The sequence below is a fragment of the Callithrix jacchus genome, chromosome 9 (genome assembly GCF_049354715.1).
Source record: "Callithrix jacchus isolate 240 chromosome 9, calJac240_pri, whole genome shotgun sequence".
Taxonomy (NCBI): Eukaryota; Metazoa; Chordata; class Mammalia; order Primates; family Cebidae; genus Callithrix; species Callithrix jacchus.
In genome coordinates this window covers 33,346,153-33,371,021 of record NC_133510.1, presented here as the reverse complement: position 1 = coordinate 33,371,021, position 24,869 = coordinate 33,346,153, and the positions used below count along the sequence as shown (strand labels likewise).

Below are 24,869 nucleotides of genomic sequence, written 5' to 3'. Positions count from 1 at the left end.
AAACAGGAGCATTGCTTGAGGCCAGGAGTTCGAGACCAGCCTGGGCAACAAAGTGAGACCCTGTCTTTATAAAAAATTCAAAAAGAAGCTGGGCACAGCAGCATGCATCTATAATCTCAGCTACTCAGGAGACTGAGGTGGGAGGATCACCTGAGCCCAGGTGTTCAAGGCTGCAGTGGGTCGTGATCATGCCACTGCACTTCAGCCAGGGTGACAGAGACAGACCCTGTCTCAAACAAACAGACAAATATATCAGATGAAATCTCCTGAAACATGTTTTGTTCTAAGGAGTAATATACACCCACTGGGATTATCTGTTCAATCTATTAAGCTACTAAGAGAGCGGTGGGCAGGTGTGTTAGTCCAGGGTTATATTACTGTGTGACCTCATCCCTCTATTTTGGATCCAGATGAGTTTCCTCTCTGGATATGATCAGTTTCCTTGCAGTTGGCTTGAATCTCAACCCCCAGATTCTGCCTATAAAGTTATTAATAATACTCTGCTATAATTGTATGTTTTCTCCATGTGGGAACTTAGTATAAAGACTTTCCCCCCTAACTATGATCTGAATACAGAACTATGATCATGCTACTCCAGTATATCCTGACCTCACTTCTGCCTTTGTAATTTGAATTATTTGGCATTATGAACAGCATTTAGCATAGTATTTTTCCATTTCCTCCTTGGGGAATGAGACAAAGATTGGGTTGTAAACCAAGCTCGTAAGGCTGCTCTAGCTTATTTAACTACGGATGGTCCCTAATTTACTATGGTTCAACTTAACAATTTTGTGACTTTTTGATGTTGGAAAAGTGCTACTTATTCAGTAGAAACTATACCTCGAGCACCCATGCAACCATTCTCTGGTCTTTCTTAATGTCTAATGTTAATTTGGAACTTTTTTGTTTTAGGCGGTATTAGTAGGAAACAGCTATGCTTCTGATAGGTTCTTGAAAATACTGTCAGGGCTGAGGTGGCTTCCTCATGCTGCCTGGGCAATCCTTCTTGAAGTGCTGTGGCCTGCCACACCTGTAGCAGTTAACAAGTGTACACTGGGAATTCTGGTGTCTGTGGCCTTCCTGATTAGCGCCTCTGTCTCTTTCTTGTATTTTTTTTTTTCTCTCTCTCTCTCTCTCCTGGGCCTGCCTATCTCTATTGTAAAAGACCAAGGTGGCTACTTTCAGGAGGTTCTCTAAAGTACTGTCTGGTCCCAGGGCCTGTTTCTGCAACTTCCTCCTGGTCTCAGGGGCTGCCTGAGTAATAAATTTATCCTTTAAGATAAGTTGTCCCTTGACTGAATCAGGAGATAGACAGGTGTGCTTTACAAAGGCCTCTTAGCCTTTCCAAGAAGGCTATGGGACTTTCATCAAATCCCTGTTCTATCATGGATAACTTGGTATATTTGAGAGGCTTAGCCCTAATCTGTAAGCCCTCTATTATGCACACCTGAAAGTGTCTCCTCTTCCAGTCTCCCATCTTGTCATTGGGGTCCCAGTTAGGACCATCCATTGGTACTGCTTCTCTTCCAGTTGGATAAAGTTCTCCCCTTCCCTGACACTATATGTGATACAAAGCTCATCCTCAAATCTCTCTGCCATTTACAGAGTGGCTTGCTTCTCAGTGTCTGTCAGGGTCTGGTTCAAAAGTAACATAATGTTTCTCCAGGAGAGTTCAAATACTTGGGTGAAATTCTGGAAAGCCTCTATATATCTGTCAGGGTCATCTGAAAACTTACCAAGATACCCGTTAACTTGTTCTTAGTCTTGTAGAGAGAAGGGGACCTGGATCTTACTGGGACCAAATTTGCCAGGCGTTTGTTGAAGGGGCAAGAGTGAGAATAGAGCTTGTCTTGGGTGAGGATTCTTAGGAGGGGGCAAGTGAGAGGCTGAAGCTGGATAGGGAGGTTGGGATGGACCTGGAGGAGCAGGGCCAGAGGGAGTGGGCTTCTCTGCTTGGGATGCCTCTGGGATTCTTTAGTTCCCTGGGCTTTCCCCTTGCAGCCTTTCCTGAGATGGCAAACAGGAGGGCTGGATCAATCCCACACTGTCAGCGAAGGTCTGGATTGCCCTGCAAGGTATAGAAAACCTGCTTATATGGGGCCTCAGACCATCTGTTCTCACATCTACAGAAAAGGTCCAACTGCTGGATGGTAATGAAATGAGTGGTTCCTTTCTGAGGCCAACCCAGTCCTTCCTAATTTGGCCAAACCTTTTTGCAGAGGACCATGAGGCATTTGTCCTCCAGAATTCTGAGTGTCAAAGCAATCCTGAATTCTGGTGGTTCAGGATACACTCCTGAGGAGTATAAATTGGGCGTGGTGAAGAGAGCTGATTGCCCATTCTGAAAGACAGAGAATAGAGGTGTCCCTCATTTTCCTCCCTTCTTTCAGTGACAATTCGGGGCATGAGGGAGAGAGAAAATGAGTTAGCCCCTTTTTTCTTCTGTCTTATTCTGAAATCCCAGTGACCTTGACAGGTGCCACCCATGGGTGCTAGTGTGGCATGCACCTATGATGCAGGGAAGGCCTAGAGGATTTATTCACACTCACCTATGCGTCCTGCCTCCTGCCTCCCTAATGCTGGCAACCTTTGGGTTCCCTGAGCCTCATTTATGCCATGGACCATGGCCTCCTTCCATGAGGTGGAGGGTTTAGTTAGCAGGAATTGCTCCTGCGCATTTACATTGTGCCTGTTGCTTGGCTTTGGATCCCTCAGATCTGGTTTTCCTTCCTAGGGCTTCAGCCTGAAGCTTGGAATCAAGTTTGAGACCAAAAAACAAACAGACAAAAAAGTATTCCAGGGGCTGTCTGTATCTGTTTAGATTAGGTCTCAAATGAGCCCTGCTGAATTTGTGCTGGGCATAGGAATCCTCTCATTTAGAGAAGGAAAAACAGAATAAACAGCTTAAGGGACTGAAGCGGGAGGTCCTGGGGTGAGAACCCCTTGCTCAGTGCAAATGGGTTACTTTAATCATCGTATCCTTCCCCTGGTTCCGACAGGGCTGAACTCCGTGGCCAGGGGAGGAAAAGTTCCGTTGGTGCTGTGGGTGGGAAGTGACATCCAGTGGGTGTGTTGTATCAGACCGAGCATAGAAAGTCAACACCAGGACAAAAGTATGCCAAATTTCAGGGTTTATTGCTGGCGACCACGGAGGACTCACGTCTCTCCAACCCATGGCAGAGAAAGAAGGGTGACAAGACCTTTTTATACCCACAAAACCGCCATGGGAGTGGGGGTGAAGAGTGGAGATGGGAATGAAAGCTGTCAATCGCCTCCTAGGGTGAGGGGGCTCCGGACATTCCAAGGGCCAGGGGACTTTTGTCATTCTGATTGCCACTTAAGTGGTTTACAGAAGTCAAGATAAACATTAGTTTATACATTATTTGGACAGGTGTGGGGTCCACAGATTTTTCAGTTACTTGGCGCCAGGATGGAATTATCTGGGGTGCTTACTCTGGCCATTACCGGTAAACAGAGGCCAGCAATTCTGGCAGTTACAGATACGAGAAAGTATGCAGCTTTACTTGTCTTTGCATTTTGCAAAGTAAACTTAGCAGTTTACAGAGGCCATGGCTAGCAGTCATTGTGAGGAGAATGGAAACAGTTTTGTCCTTTATAAAATGGCAGTGTACAGGTTCCAACTCTAGGCTAGCTATATCACAGGTGGTGCAGGGTTCCAGTGGCAGCCGTGGTTTTCTCCTGCTCCTTGAGGCGGTTGGGTGTGGCTTTTGCATGCTGTGGACAGGCCCACAGGCCTGAGGGGGCCAGGGTAAGGAGAGGAGGTGTCCTGTGGGCAGGGGTGAGGATGGCAACAATAAAAATAAATGGAAACCACATTGTTCTGAATTGCACCTTTCATGGCTGAGCCAAACACTCATTCTATTTAATATTGCTGCAGTCTGTAGCAAAACCCTTAACAGTATAAAGGAAGAGATACAAGCCATTTCAAATTGAGAAAAGAAAAGAAACCAAGTGAAGTTAGGGAGTCTTGGCCGCAGGAGTTCAGTCTTGACCTTCCAGCAAAAAATGCCTTTGGTTGCCCCAAGGCTTTACTCCAGTCCCTTGTGGCAACTTGACCTCCATGGAGGGACCGAGCAGGAAAGACAGAGGTGGCAGGGTCTTGGAAAAGAGGCAGATCTGACAGTTTCACATTTTTTTTCCTCCCTTCTATATGGGAGCTAAGACAGTTTCACAGTTTAACTCACCCTTCTTAGATTGTATCCTGGACAAGCCCCCAGATGAAACTGGAGAACCCCCCCTCACAGGACATGTGACAGGGGTGAGACTCATCTGTTTGGTCACTGCCACAGCTCAAACCCCTTACAGGAGCCCCTAACACACATGGGTGTGTGTTACAGTGTGTCCTTTTAACCTTGCCATCCATGTTAACACTCAAGGTAACACTACTTGAGTGTTAACCAGCTCAGTGGACTTTCTGCAAGGGCAGAGGGCCAGTGTCACAGCTTTCTATATCCTGAGCTCTCGTCCAGGATCCCAGAAGAATCAGGTCACACGACTTGAAAGATGAATGCAGGGGTTTTATTGAGTGATGGAGGTGGTTCTTGGTGGGATGGATGGGGAGCTAGAAGTGGGGGTGAGTGGGAAGATGATCTTCCCTGGAGTGGCTGTCCAGCTACTCAACTCCTCTCCGACCAGCCCTAGCAGAACTCCTCTTGGCATTCAGCTGTTCCTTCTCTTTTTTCTCTGCCATGTTCTGCTGTTCATCTGCTTGTCTCATCGTCTCCTCATTTGATTCTGGGGTTTGGGTTTATATGAGTACAGTGTTGGGTACCAGCCCCAACCCTGTACCTGGGTGCTCTTAGTCCCGGTGGTGATGAGGGATTGAGAAAAGGAAATAAAGACAGCCACAAGAGTAGAAGTTACAGCATGGGTCCAGGGAAGCAACGCCTGGGAACCTCGATGGCCCAGAGCTCTGGGCTCCAAACACTTGTATTATGTGCATAATCTCATTGATATTATGGGCCTGGAGGGGAGGGTAAAGGAGTAGAAAGATAGATAGCTGGGTGGAGAGCGCTTGAGATCCCTCTAAGACATGCTAAACTAGCGCTCTGAGTTTATCACTGATTGTTATCAGGGTGCAGCTGCATCAGAAGTATAGCAGATGAGGAGCCACGGGGTCTGACCACACCCAGTGCATCAAGGGGCTTTTTATCTCCCGAGCACCGAGGACATAGAGCAATTAAAATTACTCTATATTCCAAGAACCTGGGCAGAGCCTGAGGCGTTCCGTGATCTCTGCCCTGCAAGGCTTTTCTCCTTGCCAGCTCCCATCTGCAAAGACCCTCCCGGATCTTGCGGATGGGAGCTGGCAAGGAGGCGAGCAAAGGTTGCCTCCCTTCTCAGAGATCTTTGCACAAGCCCTCTTTAGGAGACCCTCATGCGGTCTCCATGTTGAGAAGGCATTCTTGGGACCAGAGCAGTATTGCCTGCTCTGCGACCACCCCGAGGTGTTCCCTGGTGTTGCTGTGCTCTCGGAGGGTCTTTACCTTAGGCCTCCTGTTGCAGCTTGATTTCTAATTAACTGCACCAATAATATAGTTGAGTTTGGTGTATAAACTTCAGTGTACTCTGAGCCAAGCAAGCTTGTAATTATTTAGATCGAACTAACGTAGGTCTCCCCCTGGCTATCTTGACCCACTGACAGGATGGGGGTAGTTGTGGGGAAGCAAGGAAGGAAGAAAGAGAGGGAGGGAGGGATACCAGGAGGAAGAATGTTCAAAGTGACAGAGCAGCTATTGGGAAATTTCTGAGGTGGGTGCCTGCCTGCCTGGTGAGTGTGAGACAGTAAGGAGGCCAGAGTGGCTAGGAGGTGAACTGTAGGTGATGGGATGAGAGAGACAGAGCCCTTCTCTTGTGACCTTATGTCTAGGTCATTGTTAAAAATTGTTTTTTTTTTTTATTTTTTGAAAAAAAAATTTTTTTTATAAAGACAGGGTTTCACAGTGTTAGCCAGGATGGTCTCGATCTCCTGACCCTGCGATCTACCTGCCTCAGCCTCCCAAAGTGCTGGGATTACAGGCGTGAGCTACCATGCCCAGATAAACTTTAGTTTTAACTCCGGGGAGGATGAAAATCCAGGGGAGACTTTTGAGTGGAGGGTTATATCTGTCTTACTTTTAAAAGGATTAGGAGGCAATGGCAGGCAGGGCACAGTGGCTCATGCCTATAATCCCAGGACTTTGGGAAGCTGAGACAGGCACATTACTTGAGCTCAGGAGTTCAAGACCAGCCTGGGAAACATAGTAAAACTCCATCTGTACTAAAAATACACGAATTAGCCAGGTATGGTGGTGCACACCTGTAGTCCCAGCTACTTGAGAGGCTGAGGTGGTAGAATCACTTGAGCCCAGGAAGTTGAGGCTGTGGTGAGCCATGAGTGCACCACTGCATTCCAGCCTGGGTGGCAAAGCAACACCCTGTCTTATATTAAAAAAAAAAAAAAAAGGAATTGCAGTAATTCTAGTGAGATAGTGTCCTCCACCAAGGTAATTGCAGTAGATTAACTCCATATATCTGAGCATATTTTAAAGACAGAGCCAACAGCTTGTGACTTAGATGTGGGGGGTATAAGAAAAAGAGAGGAAACAGCCTGGTGCAGTGGCTCATGCCTGTAATCTCAGCATTTTGGGAGGCTTAGGTGGGTGGATCACGAGTTCAAAGTTCAAGGTCAACCTGGCCAGCATAGTGAAACCCTGTCTCTACTAAAAAAAATACAAAAAAAAAAATTAGCCAGCCACATTGGTGGGTGTCTGTAGTCTCACCTACTTGGAAGGCTGAGGCAGGAGAATCGCTTGAACCAAGGAGGTAGAGGTTGCAATGAGCTGAGATTAAGCCATTACACTCCAGCCTCCACAACACAGCAAGACTCTGTCTCAAAAAAAAAAAAAAAAAAGGAAAAGAAAGAAACGAGGATAACTCCAAATTCTTTGGCCTGAGCTAATAGAGTTAACATTAACAGAAATGTAGGCTGGGCATGGTGGCTCACACTTGTAATCCCAGCACTTTGGGAGGCTGAGGTGGGAGGATTGCTTGAGCCCAGGATTTCAAGACCAGTCTAGGCAATGTAGGGAAACCCTATCCCTACCAAAAAAAAAAAAAAATTAGCTGGGTGTGGTGGCACACACCTGTAGTCTTGGCTTCTTGGGAGGCTCAGTTGGGAGAATCACTTGAACCTGGGAGGTCAAGACTTCGGTGACCTACGATGGTGTCACTGCATTCCAGCCTGAGCAACAGAGTGAGTCTCTGTCTCAAAACAAAACAAATAGAAATGGAAAAAGGTGGGGTTGTATAGCTGGTTTGGAACACCAGGAGTTCAGCTTTAGACAGGTAAGTCTGAGATCCCATTACACTTCCAAGTGGAAATTATTATTAAATTTTTTTTTCAGAAAGTGATTTATTTAGACAGAGAGAGAGAAAAAGGAGGAGAGAAAGAAATAGCTAACTCTCACATTGAGTGAGAGAATCCAGAAAGATAGAATCCTGGAGAGGAAAGATAGCTTCCACACTGAGTGGAAGGGAATTGAGAGAGAGAGAGATGGGAGTTTGGGAGAGGAAAAGCAGCTTCCACAAGGGTGGAAGGGGACCCCAGAGGGGGAAAATCCCTATTATTAAATTTTTTAAAGAAAGCACTAGCGCATAATATATTTACTCTTTTAACTTTAAACTTTGTTGGTTATTCCAGGAATATTTCCACCTCCAGAAAAATCATTAAGATAGAATAAAACAAATTGTTATGCTTATGTATGTAAAATGAAATTTAAAACCACCTTCTCTGCCAGGTGTGGTGGCTCACACCTGTAATCCCAGCTCTTTGAGAGACCGAGGTGGGCGGATCACGAGGTCAGGGGTTTGAGACCAGTCTGGCCAACATAGTGAAACGCTGTCTCTACAAAAAATAGCTGGGTGTGTTGGTGTGCGCCTGTAATCTCAGCTACTCAGGAAGCCGAGGCAGGAGAATCAATTGAACCTGGGAGGCAGAGGTTGCAGTGAGTCGAGACTGCACCATTGCACTCCAGCCCAGGTGACAGTGGGAGACTCTGTCTCCAAAAAAAAAAAAAAAAAGCCACCTTCATTTAGTTGATAAGGCAGTATTATACTTTTTTTTGTTGTTGAGACAGAGTCTCACTATGTCGCCCAGGTTGGAGTGCAGTGGCACAATCTCTGCTCACTGCAACCTCCGCCTCCCAGGTTCAAGTGATTCTCTTGCCTCAGCCTCCCGAGTGGTTGGTACTACAGGCATGTACCACCATGCCTGGCTAATTCTGTATTTTTAGTAGAGACGGGGTTTCACTATGTTTGTCAGGCTGGTCTTGAACTTCTGGTGATCCACCTGCCTCAGCCTCCCAGTGTTGAGATTACATGCGTGAGCCACTATGCCCGGCCTGAATCTTTGTGGGTCCTGCTCGGCTGTCTCAGTATTCTGCCCTTGGAAATACTGAAAGGTGGTTTTCAAGCTTTGGATTCTTTTGGAAGGGTAATTTCCACATTGACAACAGATAGCGTGTTGCAGAGAAACACTTTCACTTGATGTAGTTTGGGTGGGACTGACTACCTATTTCTAAGAATGGGGGACTGTGACAGAGACCTAGCCAATCAGGGCTTTTCTTGGAACTTTTGCTGGGACCACTGGAAAGGTGTTTTCTTTGTTGGGATTCCTAGGTTTAGAGATAATGGTGGTCATCTCTGCCACCATATGAAGAGAAGGTTGAGGCAGGAGAATCGCTTGAACCTGGAAGGCGGAGGTTGCAGTGAGCCGAGATCGTGCCACTGCACTCCAGGCTGGGCGACAGAGCGATTCTCTGTCTCAAAAAATAGTAAATAAATTAAATTTAAAAAAATTAAAAAAAAAAAACCTGTTCTGGTATTTGACTAATTAATGGCCAAACAGGCAGCTGAGTACTGCATGCAATCCTTCTGTCTGGTTTGCTGAGATCTAGAAGATTCTATTCTTTGCTGGTGCGTAGTTAACACTTTGTGTTTGTGGTTTTCAAAGTGGAAACACGAATAAAGGTTTATAATGAATTTTTCATTTTTTTTTTTTGAGAGGGAGTTTTGCTCTTGTTACCCAGGCTGGAGTGCAATGGAGCGATCTCGGCTCACCACAACCTCCGCTTCCCGGGTTCAGGCAATTCTCCTGCCTCAGCCTCCTAAGTAGCTGGGATTACAGGCACGCGCCACCATGCCCAGTTAATTTTTTGTATGTTTAGTAGAGACGGGGTTTCACCTTGTTGACCAGGATGGTCTCGATTTCTTTGACCTCGTAATCCACTCGCCTCGGCCTCCCAAAGTGCTGGGATTGCAGGCGTGAGCCATTGCGCCCGGTCCTGCTTTTCATTTTTTTTTAAGGCGATAGATTCACATTTCATTCCTTTATAATGAACTTTTTAAATAAATCTTTTTAATATATTTTTTCTTGGGATGACAATAATAGTATTACTATGATAGTATTAACTTTTATTGCTTTTACTGTTAAAAAGTGGGTGTTCTTACAAAGTTAAACAATATAGAAATATACAAAGTAGAAAATTAAAGGCTCTCTAATCCCATTCCCATATAACCACCTGTAGACAGAATGGGACGATTTAGTCATAAATACAAAAAAGATAACATGGAAAAAAATAGACAGTTATTAACTCTAGGAAAAATGCAATCACAGCATACTCCTTGGTTCAGAAGTGAAAAGTATTTATATTGTCATTAAAAAAAATACATACAAATTTCCCCAAAATTTTTAACACAGCCACATTGGGAAGATTGAGGAAGGTAGGAGAAGTATATGAGATTGAATAATTCTCCTTTATCCTTTTATTAAGTGACAGAGATATATGTATTTTATTTAGCAACGTGTGCACATATGAATAGTTTATTCTAGGGAATGGAATTTGGTGCTATGGGTAGCGCAGACAAATAACACCTGTGTTTGATTTTAACCCTTTTAGAGCTATGTTACTTTGCATTTTATAGGTATTTACAATTTATCCAGATTGGTTAAGGCTACAAGAAATATGATGACAAAACACCCATATTTAAAGACAAAATTATCTTGAAAAGTTTATTAACATAAGTAACAATAAATCATTCAACTTTTCGGTCTTCAGGAAGTTTTTAAGGATTAAATTTCAAAAGTCCTCATGTAAACAAATCAGATTTGAATAAAGCCCTTATGATGAACTTTTCAAATAAATTTTTAAAATATCTTTTTTCTTAAGATGACAATAGGATTAACATGATAGTATTAACTTTTCTTATTTTTATTAAAATTAGCTCTTCAAGATTGTTATTAACAAATCTTGATTTTTATTACTGTGCTAGGGTAAGATTTTAATCACTAAGTTCTTCCTCATCACTGAAATATGTGCTTTTCTTTATCCTTGGGCGTCTTGAATCATCTGACGTTGAGGGGCCTCCTGAACTGGGTTTCCATTTTTTTTGTTCTTCTTCAATTTTGGCTTGCTATAATGTGATTAAAAAAAAAAAAAAAACCAATAGCCTGTTTAATATTATTTATGGTTAATTAATTCAAAGCATAGCAAAAACATGCCACAAATGCCATTACTTCCCACCCTCCTAGTCCATGCAAACAATAAGATCTGCTCCCTTCTCCAGAGTTCTGTCCCATCTCACAATCTTACTCAAAATTATCCTAGGCAGTTTCTAAAAAAAATCTTTTCTGTTGGGCTGCATTCACTTTGAGCAAACTGTTCTGGTCATTTCTTTAATCAAAACAGATTAAGATAGTTAAATGTTGTGGGGCCCTTAAAATCTAGGAAGAACCAATGGGAACTTTTCATTCACACTGCTCTAAGTACTTCAGAGAAACAGCCTGTCTCCCAAAGCTTACAAGGTTAAGAGGAGAAACAGAGGTTGCCGTGAAGTGATCAATGAAGCAAGCAAGGACTATAAACCAAGTCAGCTATTGCATGATGCCTTTTAACTATTTAATACCTGGAATGCTATGGCCTGACTGAGGCTGTCAAGAGCAGGATCCTCCCCTTCATCTTCACTTTCTTCTACTTCCTCACTTAAATGAAGAAAAACAAATCGGAATGTAACCAACCAATAGTAAAAAGACAAAAGCAACTTGATAATGTATTTAGTAAAGGTAATATACATACATTTCTTCTTCTGGTTCAGGAGCTTTCTTTTTTTTCTTTTTTTCTTTCTTCTTTGGCGGCTCACGTTCTCCAAGCATATTTTTTGGACAGGCATAACTTAAGTGTCCACTTTCCTTTTGTTTTCCATAAAAAAGAAAAGGACAAACACTGTATTTGTTGCTGTTATTTACAAAAATTTGCCTGCTACCCTAACACTAAAAGGATTTTGAATTTAAAAAAGCATATTCCCATACTGGGACTATACAGAAGACATTAATGATAAAACCCAGGACTTAAATATTTACAAGGTGATATTAAACCTCTCAGTTATTTTAACATTTAGGACTATTTAGTAGTTTTACTACGAGTAGAAGTAGCAGGCTTCTCTCAAACATTTTAAATCTAAAAATTCAAGATATAAAACAAATTGGCTGGGTGTAGTGGCTCACACCTGTAATCCTCACACTTTGTAAGGCTGAGGTGGGCAGATCACCTAAGGTCAGGAGTTCAAGACCAGACTGGCCAAAATGGTAAAACCCCATCTCTACTAAAAATACAAAAACAAAAAACAAACAAAACAATTAGCTGGGCTTAGCGGCACATGCCTAGAGTCCCAGCTACTCAGGGAGCTGAGGCACAAGAATTGATTGAACCCAGGAGGCAGAGGTTGCAGTGAGCTGAGATGGTGCCATTGCACTCCAGCCTGGGCAACAGAGCAAGGCTCTGTTTCAAAAAACAAACAAACAAAAAAATGGAAAATGTCTTTGTCACTTTTCCTGTTAATTACTTTCATTTTTTTTCTTTTCACATCCTGACTACACTTGTACTATCCAATTACAGTAGCCACTAGCCAGCCAATGTGGCTACTGAGAACTTGTCTGAATTGATATACGCTGTAAAGATAAAATACACATTGGATTTCTGAAGACTTAGTATCATACGTGGCTTGCATTATATTCTTATTTGACAATGCTGGAGTAGACTATTATTCCTACTTAGCTAGAACATTGAGTTGTAAAACTTAAAAGCTCAATTATAATCTGTACATCAGCTCACTACAATTACATTTAAGATGTTATGCCAGGGTAGGGTGTGGAGACTGAGCCAAAGTTAGAACGATAGAAAGGAACAATAATCATACCTTTCCAGTGTATTTGACAGAGCAGACAAACTGTGTACTTTGTATACCTAGGACATGGCTCAACCTAAGAAAGGTTGCTTACTGTTAATAAGCTGCTGAGAAAATATAGTTAGAGAAGCATATCTGAAGCTGTGTTTTGAAATAATATAGCAAAAAATATTAACATGTCAAATACTTAAAAAGGATTTAATGAAGTAACTTTGAGCAAAACCAGGCTAGGTATATATATAGGTTTTTTTGAAGGGAGAGAGATTAAATATAAAATGTAAAAAATATAACAACTCTATGGATCCATAAATGAAAAGTAACTGATTAACAGATTCATCTAATATTTCTCAGATAATTTAATATTTACTGTGAATATGAAGATATATACTAATCTGAGTATAACTATGTTCCCTCCCTCCCTTTCTTTCTGTTACAAAACTCAGGACTTTGGAAAAGTTTCTAAAGTGTTTACTTAAGAGGTTTTAGGATCATAGGAACTGACAGAATCAGTATCTAAGCAACTGCTTGCTCACTCTTTCTATTCATCCATGAGTCTGTTTATTTAGGTATCTTTTTTGGTGGAGGGTATGGGGAGTGACAGTGGGGTAGAGGACCTTAAGCATTTCCCTGAATCTTCCATATGATCTTCTAGCCAGGATGGTATCTCAGTGATTTTCTCCCCAGCTCCCCATAACTACCTCTGGACTCTGTTTTTTAAGTATTTTATTTTTGAGACAGAGTCGTGCTCTGTCACCCAGACTGGAGGGTAGTGAAGTCATCTCCGTTCACTGCAACCTCCACCTCCCAGGTTCAAGTGATTCTCCTGCCTCAGCCACCCAAGGAGCTAGATTTACAGGTGCTCACCACCATACCTGGCTAATTTTTTGTATTTTTAGTAGAGATGGGGTTTAAACATGCTGGTCAGTCTGGTTTCAAACTCCTGACCTCAAGTGATCCGCCACCTCAGCTTCCCAAAGTGCTAGGATTAGAGGCATGAGCCACTGTGCCTGGCTTATTTCTTAAGTATTTTATATGGTCATTTTACAAACTTAGAGCTGTGAGAACCAGATTAAAATTCTCTTGGTACCAATACAGATCTTATACAAAATTGTTTATGGCTATCTCTCCTCACCACCAAAACTTGAAATGGATAATGACAGATCATGAAGAGAACCAAAGAAGAAAATGTGGGGATAGTTCAGTTACAAAATACTAGCAATAAAAATTAAAAACTTCAAAACACACTATTCCATAGAGGATAAGGCCACATGATAATATTGGTACTGAACTGTGATACTTAAAAACTGTTTGGGAGGCCGAGGCCGGTGGATCACGAGGTCAAGAGATGGAGACCATCCTGGTCAATATGGTGAAACCCTGCCTCTACTAAAAATACAAAAAAATTAGCTGGGCATGGTGGCTCGTGCCTGTAATCCCAGCTACTCAGGAGGCTGAGGCAGGAGAATTGCCTGAACCCAGGAGGCGGAGGTTGCGGTGAGCCGAGATCGTGCCATTGCACTCCAGCCTGGGTAACGAGCGAAACTCCGTCTCAAAAAAAAACCTGTTACAGAAACAGGCAATATCCTATTAACAAGAAGTTATGAGTTACTAAAATCTTTCAAGGCAATACCTAAGTATAAAATTTTAAAAAGTAAGTTAAAAAGTCAAACACTTTTAAAACTGGTGATTTTCAAAGATTTAGAACTAGAGGAAATACCACTTTGTACTACCGAACTCAGGTTATCTTTACACACTGTATTTCAACTGCAGTCACTTAGATGAGTTTAGAGTACCTAAGTATAACAACTAGGCCCAACTAGGGTTACAGGCACAGTGGCTAACACCTGTAACCCTAGCACTTTGGGATGCTGAGGTGGGAGGACTGCTTGAGCCCAGAAGTTTGAGATTGGCCTGGGCAACACAGGAAGAACCTGCCTCTACAAAAATTTTTAAAAATTAGCAGGGCATGATGGTGCATGCCTGTCGTCCCAGCTACTTGGACAATGTGGTAGGAGGATCACTTGGGCTCGGGAGGTGGAGCCTACAGTGAGTTGTGATTGCACCACTGCACTCCAGCCTGGGTGACACTGGAAGACCCTGTCTCAAAAAAATGAATCTCTAAAAATAAAGCAATTTTCATCACCTGATTTAGCCAGTAAGAAGTTTTGGTGAGCAAAAATAAAAGATTGATGTGAAAAGTATCTTAAACTATGCAAAGTTCCATTAAGTTTTAGGTTTACTTACCCCACATTCATAACACTTAGATTTATCAAAGTAGTTTCGCCTTCGGATGAACTCAGCTGCTCTTCCATTGTCAATAGCAATGCTTGCTTTTATCACTCTACCAAATAACTAAACCAGAGAAAAATGTAAATGCAGAATGTATTCACTGAAACCTAAAATTAATTATTTAATCCAATTTTCTCAAATCTTCGATTCCAGTTTATTTTGGATTATTTTAGCAATTGCCACTTTGGTGTGATAAATTCTATTCTGTAGTGTTCTTATTCCTCAGATTCCACCAATGTTTTGAGAGCCCAGTACAGTTTTGAACACTTTTCTTTCCATTAGTTAGATATCTTAAGAATCTACTGATACCTATGATCCAATCTAATGATCCATTACATCCCCATATTTTTGGTCTGGATGAGCATAAAGGCTTTGGGGCTGAAAACTTTGATGAACAGCTTACCTGTTTGTTGTTTATTGCCCTGGTACAGTTTTGTGCAGAGTCTTTATCCAAAAATAAAATAAATGCAACCCCTTTACTCTTCCTGGTATCTTTATCTTTCATTATGGTAACCCTTAAAGCATAAACAAAGAGTTAAAAATGAGGCAGCAATAAATAAACAGATATGAATATTTGAAAAAATCATTTTAAAAAAGGGCTAAAAATTTACAAGAAAAATTAATACAAACATTTGAAAAATCAGCTATCACTTCAAAATCATGGGATACTAAGAATGGAAATGAGAAAGGGTGATACTGATTTAACAGAAGTGAGCACAGCTATGATTAGGAGTTAAGCAGAGAAGAGATTATAGAGACAATGGAATCTTGAAAAGTAACCATAACCCCTCTTCCATACTAACTCCCTCACCTTGCAAAACAGAACAAAATAAAGGTATACTTTTTTCACAAAAAGCAAAATGATTTACTAATTTTTTAAGTTAGAATCAAACTGTATCTTTTTTTTTTTTTTTTGAGATGGGGTCTTGCTCTGTCACCAAGGTGGAGTGCAGTGGAGTGATCTCATCTCACTGCAACCTCCACCTCCTGGGTTCAAGTGATTCTCCTGCCTCAGCTTCCTGAGTAGCTGGGACTACAGATGTGCATCACCAAGCACAGCTAATTTTTGTATTTTTACTAGAGACAGGGTTTTACCATGTTGGTCAGAATGGTCTTGATCTCTTGACCTGGTGATCTGCTTGCCTTGGCCTTCCAAAGTGCTGGGATTATAGTTGTGAGCCACCCAGTCTCAAAAGTGTATTAATATTCTTTTAAAGAATCTTTGGGAAAAAAGAAAAAACATCTCCACTGCTGAGTGTGGTGGTGAGCACCTGTAATTCCAGCTACTTGGGAGACAGAGGCAGGAGGATGCTTGAGCACAGGAGATGAGACCAGCCTAGGTGACATAATGAGACCCAGAGTTTTAGGAAAAAAGAATCTCCAGTACTGTGGTTTTTAGTCACACCACACCCCAGGGTGTACCTGAGTATTAAGGAGAGTTATGAGAGCACAGAGCCTGCTCTTTCTCCTGTCCCGTACACATCCCTAGTCCTGGAGGCCCTTGCACACCCTAGGTCATTTATTTAACATTTTCTAATGTTTGAATTGCAGGAAAATAGATAATAGGACAGAAGTGAATAAATAAATAGAAATTTAACTCAGCATAACATTTCCCATATTAAAATTATTTTATTGGGGTTTGGGTTAAGGTACATATTAGTCTTTGGAATGAAACTGATATAAAGATGCCACTGTATTAAGAAAAGGGATGTCTAAGGTCATTTAAAAAAAGAAACAAGTTGAAATACTTTAGGGCAACTGAAATGGTTTAGTTTCTCAAACAATACACCTGTATAGTCAATGTGCTTAGAAGGTAAGGAGAGGCAAGCACCCAAGGAAAGAAGGTTCAAATTTAGACTGGTTATCATCAAAGCACCAGTTATGAGAATATGCAGGAGAGGTTTGAACCAATTTTGATAGAAATACTGAATACGGTAGTTGCTTTACATTTTGGAATTCTTCATAATGTTTGTGAAAGTTATACATCTTTTTTTAAAGTACTATTCCAAAAGAAGTGTTAGCTTTCTATATCATCCTCAATTAATGATCTCTCATCTGTTGCCTCATTTCCATTTCCATTGCTTTTTTCTTGTCCACGGGGCATTACTGTTTCAACAGCTTATTCTTATTGGTTCCTTTATGCTAATTTTTTCTCTTTTAATTTTGTCTCATCCTTATGTAGTCTTCTACTTAAGGAATAAATAAAATCACATGATTCCTTTCTTCAAAAATTTTTGGTTTTGTAAGTTACCTATTCTTTGTCCCACAGTCAGCATCCTTGATTTGGCTCCCATCTCCTTCATCTTTCACTGCTCCTTCCCACACAAACTACGAGGTCTACCCAAAAGAAACCACTCAATGTTCCGGTAGCATGGCCTGTATTTCCCCAAATTTGTACCTTTGTTCACACAGCGTCTATCTTCTTTCACTTCTGAATCATTGCTCATTAAAATTGTCATTTTTTTTTTTTTTTTTTTTTTTTGAGACGGAGTTTCGCTCTTGTTACCCAGGCTGGAGTGCAATGGCGTGACCTCGGCTCACTGCAACCTCCACCTCCTGGGTTCAGGCAATTCTCCTGCCTCAGCCTCCTGAGTAGCTGGGATTACAGGCACGTGCCACCATGCCCAGCTAATTTTTTGTATTTTTAGTAGAGATGGGGTTTTACCATGTTGACCAGGATGGTTTCGATCTCTTGACCTCGTGATCCACCCGCCTCGGCCTCCCAAAGTGTTGGGATTACAGGCTTGAGCCACCGCGCCCGGCCTATTGTCCTCATTCTTTAGGGGTTCAGGTCAACATGTCAGTTCCTAATAGCTTCAACTGGATATAATTTCTCCTCCTTTATGCTAGTCTCTGCTGAATTGTTTTATTCATAATCAATGCCTTATTTCATCTATTTTAATGTAAACTCCTTTAAGGCTGTCTCTGTAACCCATATGTGCTTAGCTTAACATGTTGATTGATAGACACACCTTTATATTCAATGGGACAGATTTAAAGAAATGGGAAAAGCAGTTTCTTAAAGAATGCACTGTCTATGTTCATTTATTTGGTCATTCAGTCACTCTGTTAGCCTCAAACCCATGTGCTAAGCACTAACAGTTGTTTTTACCCTCAGGAAAGAGCTTACAGTTTAGTGGTGGAGACAGACCTACAAACCAGTATCATATAATAAATAGTTTGATAGAGATACCTTCTGTGGTAACAGAAAAAAAATTTACACCAGCTATTTAAAAGGACAAATCTACTGTGACTCTCATTTTTCTGGCAAGGGAAAAGAGGTAGACAGTAGCACCATTTCCTAATACAAGGTATAAGATGTACTTATTTAAGCACATACTATGAAGCATATCCTGTTTTGAGAATCCATAACACCTCCTTCTTGCTCATACAGTCCTTATATACAAAGTAAGCATATCACTAAATATTATCCACTTTGCTTCCTATACATATCACTAAGTATTACCCCTTTTACCTCAATGATGGCTGAAATCTGACCACTTCTCAAATCTGAACAGTCTCTGTATCTCTACCTGTACTATATTAGTACAGATTTCTCCCCTGGGCTACGGTTTTAGATTTCAAACTGGTCTCACTGCATTTACTTTTTTTTTTTCCTCCAGCAAGTTCTGCCACCCAGGCTGGGGTGCAGTGGCATGATCTTGGCTCATTGGAACCTCTGCCTCCATCTGCCTCCCTGGTTCAAGCTAGGTGATTCTCGTGCTTAGCTTCCCAAGTAGCTGGGATTACAGGTGTATGCCACCAAGGCCGGCTAATTTTTTTTTTTTTTTTTTTGTAGAGATGGAGTTTTGCCATGTTGACCAGGCTGGTCCTGAACTCCTGACCTTTCAAGTGATCCTCCCGTATCAGCCTCCCAAAGTGCTGGGATTACAGGTGTGAGCCACCATGCCCAGCTGCATTTGTTTTTGTTCCCCTCCAATCGAATTTCTATATTAAGCCAGAATAAACTTTAAAAATTTTAAATTATATCACCCCTCACTTAAAATTCTTAAATAATTCCTGATTTCTTAAAATGAAAACCAAATAACCTTTGTAACCTGGCCAAGAAGCAAGATGAGGAACCTGCTTCCCCATCTCTGGACCCATCTTGTGCTTTCTCCCCTTACTCATCTCCAGTCACATTGGCCTTCTATTTCTTGATCTCACTTTATTTTCTCTTGCCACAGGGCCTTTACATAAGGTATTCCCTCTACCTGAAATATTCCTCCCTTATTTTTGCCTACTTAACTCTTACTCATCTTTAGGTTTCCACTCAAAGGATACTGACCTAGTTCCTTCTCTGCCTCCCCAGACTAGATCAAGTCTTCCCTGTTTCTAGGTGCTTGTAACTCTGTATCTTTAACTCCATAGCCCTTTCATGGTTTAGGACTATATATTTATATGGATATCCATTCAGAGATTCTGACAAAGAGGCAAAAAACAAAAAAAAGATAAAAGGGAAAAGGGAATGGGCTCTGAAATCTGACTGTTGGTTCAAATATTTTCTTCACCACTAGCTAGCAATATGACCTTAGGTTATTGTGTGCTTCAGTTTAATCATTTATAACATTGAGATGATAATAGTACCTACCTTTTTTTTTTTTTTGAGACGGAGTTTCGCTCTTGTTACCCAGGCTGGAGTGCAATGGCTCGATCTCGGCTCACCGCAACCTCCGCCTCCTGGGTTCAGGCAATTCTCCTGCCTCAGCCTCCCGAGTAGCTGGGACTAGAGGTGCGTGCCACCATGCCCAGCTAATTTTTTGTATTTTTAGTAGAGACGGGGTTTCACCTTGTTGACCAGGATGGTCTTGATCTCTTGACCTCGTGATCCACCCGCCTCGGCCTCCCAAAGTGCTGGGATTACAGGCATGAGCCACCGCGCCCGGCCCAATAGTACCTACCTTAAAAGGCAGTTATGAGAATTAAATAATATACATAAAAAACATAGAGATTAGAACAATGCCTAGCATATATGTGCTTATTTAAGTATCACATACCATCATCATTACCAATGTTTGGACTGATGATGATGGTGACTTTTCAAAATCTGAACATCCAAAAATTTACCCAGAAGCATTCTGATAATGATTTTTTCTTTTTCTGAGACAGAGTCTTGCTCTGTCACCCAGGCTGGAGTGCAGTGGTGTGATCTCAGCTCACTGCAATCTCCACATCGCGGGTTCAAGTGATTCTCCTGCCTTAGTTTCCTGAGTAGATGGGATTACAGGTGTATGCCACCACGCCCAGCTAATTTTTGTATTTTTAGTAGAGAGGGGTTTCACCATGTTGGTCGGGCTGGTCTCAAACTCCTGACATTTGTGATCTGCCTGCCTTAGCCTCCCAAAGTGCTGGGATTACAGGTGTGAGCCACAGTGCCCAGCTGATAATGATTTTTTAATAGCAAAGTAACTGTAAAAGAAGTTAATAATTTCAAGATGCAAATAAGCTTCAACTGTTTAACATCCATTTATGGAATACTAGAAGAAACTAGTCAAGATAAATATGCTCGAAATTCTTGGGATTTTATCTCAGAATGTATATTGGTTAAAAGATAGTTAGGATGACAGTATCCTGCTTTTACTTTTTTGCCCCATAACATAGTTGCTTGATTTAAAACAGTGAAATATGAGACCCTCAAGTTCTTTTTATCCTTCCTTAACCCTCAGCTCCAATTACTGTTATCATCCCTTATCGTTTTTGTATGTTTCTAGTCTTTCCAATTATCTCTAAGCTTTCTCTGAAGGCAGATAATATGTCTTCTATTTATCCGTCTCATAGCATTCTGCAAGTCAGATGCACTGAAATATTTGTTTTCACACTATTTATTTGAAAAATGTTAATCTACTTATAGTATACGTAATTACACATTTCCCAGTAATCAAAATATTTACCGTTAGATATGAGAATATATCTTTACAGTACATGGAAAGACATTTATGATATATCAAATTTAAAAAAGAAAATAAAATTGCATGTATGGAATACAGTCTTTAAAAAAAATTTTCCATCTACATGTTTATATAGTTGGAAAACCAACTAAAATTGTCACAAAAAGGTTAATAGTATTATTTTGTTATATCAAGTATGTTTTATTTTTAAAAATCAACTGTCATTAAAAAAATAGAAAAAAAAATAATAGAAAAGCAAATTCAGATAAAGTTTTAAATGAAGGTACAAAATTTAATGTGAATACTCACTTTACAACTTTGCCATACTTGGAAAATATCTGAAACAAGACCACATATTTACAATTTAATTTAAAATCATAAAAACATCAAATTTTTAGGTTGTAGACATTGACCAAATTCTTTGTTACAGTTTATGAAAAATTTCAGCCTTCAGTGTATTTATAAATAGGCAAGCCCTAGAAAAAAAATTTTTTTGGTGACTAGAATAATATTCTTATTTTTATTGGAGTCACATATATCTGCCTCAGTTTCCAGACTTGACAATGGAGTGAATACAGAGAAAAAAACCCACTTTACACATATGGTAAATCCAAGGCATACACACTGGATAGCTGCTGTGTTCCTGAGGTATGCCCATGGCAACTGTCAGTTCCGCCATAGTGCCAGCTACACCTGTGCTTCAAATATCGATGTTACAGAGTAGCACTATTCCAGTTCTACCCTCACCTCTACTTTGTTCTTCCTATGAAGCAATCCCTGTTTGAGAAGACAGATCCTTAGACTGCTTTATTTAAGAAAACAAAACAAAAAAACAAACCTTATAAAAAAGCTTTTACAATGAAAAATCCATTTCTATCAGTCTTCCTCTGCCCACCATTAATATGTTAGTAGAACTTTATAGTTGGCTCTCCTGTTACTTTTACTTCATCCTATGCAATCTCGTTATTTATACAGTTCCAGCTCATTACCCATATACTAAGCGTTCCAATTATATGAAAAAATCTTTTAGAATGTGTTAGTATATGCAACCAATAATAATGAATTTTTTTTCTATGATTAAGCTGTATAATGCTGGAATGTCATATAACTGGATTGTAGTGCTAGCAACACTGGGCTCTAAAGGCCAGTACAGTTTTCTATATAATACTAATCGCCTCTCATTTCACTCAGAGTGAAAGCCAGAGTCCTTACCATGATGTAAATAGGTCCTATAAGGCACTCAGAGTGGACTTACCTACGATTACCCCTCTTCTGAAATGCTTGTCCTCTAGAATCTGCACAGCTACCTCTTACTTGTTTCAGGTCTTTATTCAAAAGTCGCCTTCTCAATAATGGCATTTCCCACCACCCTATGTAAAATTTCACCTCCATTCTCAACTTAACATTTAATAGCCCACCTTTCTGGCTATTTCTCCTTAGCACCTAAAATCTTAGCATCTCATTAGTATTTAACACATAATTTGACTTTTTAGTATTTTGCATTGTTTCTCTCATGCTATACCAAGGGTACCAAGAGGGCTTTTTGTCTTCTTGTCCACCGATATATCTCTACTACCTGAAAGAACGCTCAGCACATAATAAATGTTCAATAAATCCAGCCTCTTTTTTTTCTTTGAGACATGGTCTCATTCTGTCACCGAGGCTGGAGTGTAGTGGTGTGATCTTGGCTCACTGTAGCCTTGACCTCCTAGGCTCAAGCAATCTTCCAACCTCACTTTCCCCAAGTAGTTTGTAGAGACATGGTGGCACATGCCTGTAGTCCCAACTGCTCAGGGGGCTAAGGTGGGAGGATCACCTGAGGGGTGGGGAGGCTGCAGTGAGCCTTGATAGTGTCACTGAGCCCCAGCCTGGGTGACAGAATAAAAAAAAAAAAAAGAAAAGAAAAAAAGAATTTGGCCTTGGAGAACTATTAGCTTAAGGTTATCTGTATCTCAAATAGCAGTCACTAGAAAGATTTACTTACCCGGTACAAGTCATTGTTTGTCAGGGAAAAAGGCAAGTTGGATACATACACTGTGCTCTTACTTGGAGCCAATCCACCACTCATTTCTAAAAGTGAAAATAAACCTATCAGCAATCAAGCTAAACCAAGACTTTTTTTTTTTTTTTTTTTTTTGAGACAGTTTTGCTCTTGTTGCCCAGGCTGCAACCTCTCCTTTCTGGGTTCAAGCGATTCTCTTGCCTCAGCCTCCCAAGTAGCTGGGATTACAGGCATGCACCACCATGCCCAGCTAATTTTGTATGTTTAGTAGAGATGGGGTTTTATTATGTTGGTCAGGCTGGTCTTGAACTCCTGACTTCAAGTAATCCACCCACCTCAGCTTCCCAAAGTGCTGGGATTACAGGTGTAAGCCACCACACCTGGCCTAAACCAGGTATTCTTAATTCCAAATAAAACCAATACATCAGACCAGTCTGGGTATTATTTTGAAAAAACAAGCAAAAAAACCAAAAAATCCCCAATACTGTATTAATAATTACTGATTTAATTATGCCAGATTTGTATGCCCTTTTTTTTTTCTTTTGCCTTTGTTCTTGAAGATATTGCTAAGTTGTTTTTTTTTTTCTGAGATGGAGTTTTACTCTTGTTGCCCAGGCTGGAGTGCAATGGCACATTCTTGGCTCACTGCAGCTACCGCACCCCCCCGCCCCGGGTTCAAGTGATTCTCCTGCCTCAGCCTCCTGAGCAGCTGGGATTACAAGCATTCGCCAACATGCCCGGCTAATTTCTTGTATTTTTAGTAGAGATGGGGTTTCACCACGTTGGCCAGGATGGTCTCCATCTCTTGACCTCGTGATTCACCCGCCTCAGCCTCCCAAGATGCTGGGATTGTAGGGCTGAGCCACTGCGCCCGGCCTACCTTCCTTACATTTTAGGAAGTCAGGAACAATAACTCCAGCAGGCTGAATTAAGGAATTCCTTTTCCCCAGTCACCACTTAAAAAAAAAATCTTTTTTGGTTCTTCTTCTTTCAAGTATTCTTTACACTAACACTTTCAGTGCTGGACTAGAGAGGGTTTTTAAATAGATGATGGAAAAACCCTGAAGCCAGTCCTAACCTCCCCTCAGGCTATGAGAAAAATGCTAAACAAATATGTATTGCATATGTTCAACACCTTCACTTTGCACATCCAGGTCAGAAGGAGCCTAGGGCCTCAAAAGAACCTTAGCCACAGATTTTTACTAAAACAGTCATGCTGCACTTAACGAAGGAGGTATGTTCTGAGTGTGTTGCACGATTTCATAGTGAAATCGTGCAACATAGATTGTACTTAGACAAACCTGTATGGTCTAGCCTATTGCTCCTAGGCTACTACAACCTGTATAGCATGTTAATATACTGAATAATGTAGGCAATTGAAACACAATAGTAAATATTTGTGTAGCTAAAAAACACAGAAAATGTATGGTAAAAATATGGTATAGTATGTCATACTCTTAGGAGACCACCGTGGTATATGTGGTTTGTTGTTAACCAAAAAGTTATGCTGTGCATGCCTGTACTATGGTTGGGTACCTTTTTTGTTTGTTTTAATATTTTTTCTCTGGAGTGGTGTTAGCAGGAAAATTTTCTTTCCCCCATTTAGTATGATGTTAAGGAGGAAATTTAAGCTTTACGTATGGACAATGTAAACTTCTTTCGAAACACTAATTTTGCTTATTATTGCCGAATTATGAAATTATACATTTAATTTATATAAATAGGTTTGGGGCCTGGAGGAAACAGACCTGTATGTATGTGTTTATGTATATATACACACACATGTGTATATGTATATAAAGTTTACAAATGTAATCAATCAGTAATTAATTTTACAAGGTCAGCAAACTGTCGTGAAAATATCGGACTCAATCAAATTCAAATTTCTGATTTAAAAAGAGCGTGTGGTGTGTATTTGAGATGGGGAGACGAACCATCACAAATGGAATAATAGTGACTCAGGCATGCCAATTCGCGATGGAATAAGAAAACTGCTTGATGTTTGGTGTTTTGAGTGGAATTGTTTAGAAAACTTCAAAACTCAACATAGGTCGCTTTTAAAAAGTTTCTCATTTGAAACTACGCGTTGGACGTTTTGCTGAGAGCTACGAAGGGAGGCAGAAGTTAAGGTCCTGGAAATAAAAAGGGTGGCGGGAGAGAGCAGAGCGTTTTGGTAGCCGAGTCTGGGTAAGGGGCCCCGCAGGGGAGAAAACCGAAGCTGAGGAGGCGTTTACCTTTAGGTGGGGCGGGCCTGGCAGACCAGAAGAGTGCGAGCCCTCGGCTCAGCTGGGGCTCAACCCCGACTCTTCGTAGCCACTCGCAGCGGCCTTGGCATCACGAGTCCTGGGAGGGGTCAAGCGCGGACAGGAAACGGTAGCAGCCGCTGGGCCTCTTCCCGCTTGTTAGAAATTCCGGCCCCGAAGGCGGGCCAAGAGCCTAGCGTTTCG

The 24,869-nt window shown here is 41.1% G+C and overlaps 2 protein-coding genes across 4 annotated transcripts in view; one reads left to right on the top strand and one right to left on the bottom strand.

Annotated features, from left to right (window-relative positions):
* The window catches only part of PPHLN1 (periphilin 1), a 164,777-nt gene that overhangs the window by 6,945 nt on the left and 132,963 nt on the right, over nt 1-24,869 (top strand). The window lies entirely within an intron of this gene.
* Nucleotides 10,046-24,847, bottom strand: ZCRB1 (zinc finger CCHC-type and RNA binding motif containing 1). Of its 3 annotated transcripts, XM_002752361.7 has the most exons (8): nt 24,657-24,847; nt 22,405-22,490; nt 20,730-20,758; nt 14,936-15,047; nt 14,488-14,595; nt 11,136-11,248; nt 10,966-11,041; nt 10,046-10,473 (listed from the first exon to the last, which is right to left on the bottom strand). In XM_002752361.7, the coding sequence occupies exons 2-8, from the start codon at nt 22,486-22,488 to the stop codon at nt 10,342-10,344; spliced, it is 654 nt and encodes a 217-aa protein (XP_002752407.1). In that variant the 5' UTR covers nt 22,489-22,490; nt 24,657-24,847; the 3' UTR covers nt 10,046-10,341. The 3 variants fall into 3 exon arrangements, with proteins under 3 accessions (XP_002752407.1, XP_009001862.1, XP_078195029.1); XM_009003614.5 differs by lacking the exon at nt 20,730-20,758; XM_078338903.1 differs by lacking the exon at nt 22,405-22,490.

What these genes read in the sequence shown, in the direction of transcription:
- ZCRB1 (XM_002752361.7), bottom strand. Translation starts at nt 22,488, where the DNA reads ATGAGTGGTGGATTGGCTCCAAGTAAGAGCACAGTGTATGTATCCAAC. An exon ending in AAGTATGGCAAAGTTGTAAA is followed by an intron (nt 15,048 to 20,729) that starts GTGAGTATTCAC and finishes TTATGCTTTAAG; the next exon opens with GGTTACCATAATGAAAGATA. An exon ending in GGGCAATAAACAACAAACAG is followed by an intron (nt 14,596 to 14,935) that starts GTAAGCTGTTCA and finishes TCTCTGGTTTAG; the next exon opens with TTATTTGGTAGAGTGATAAA.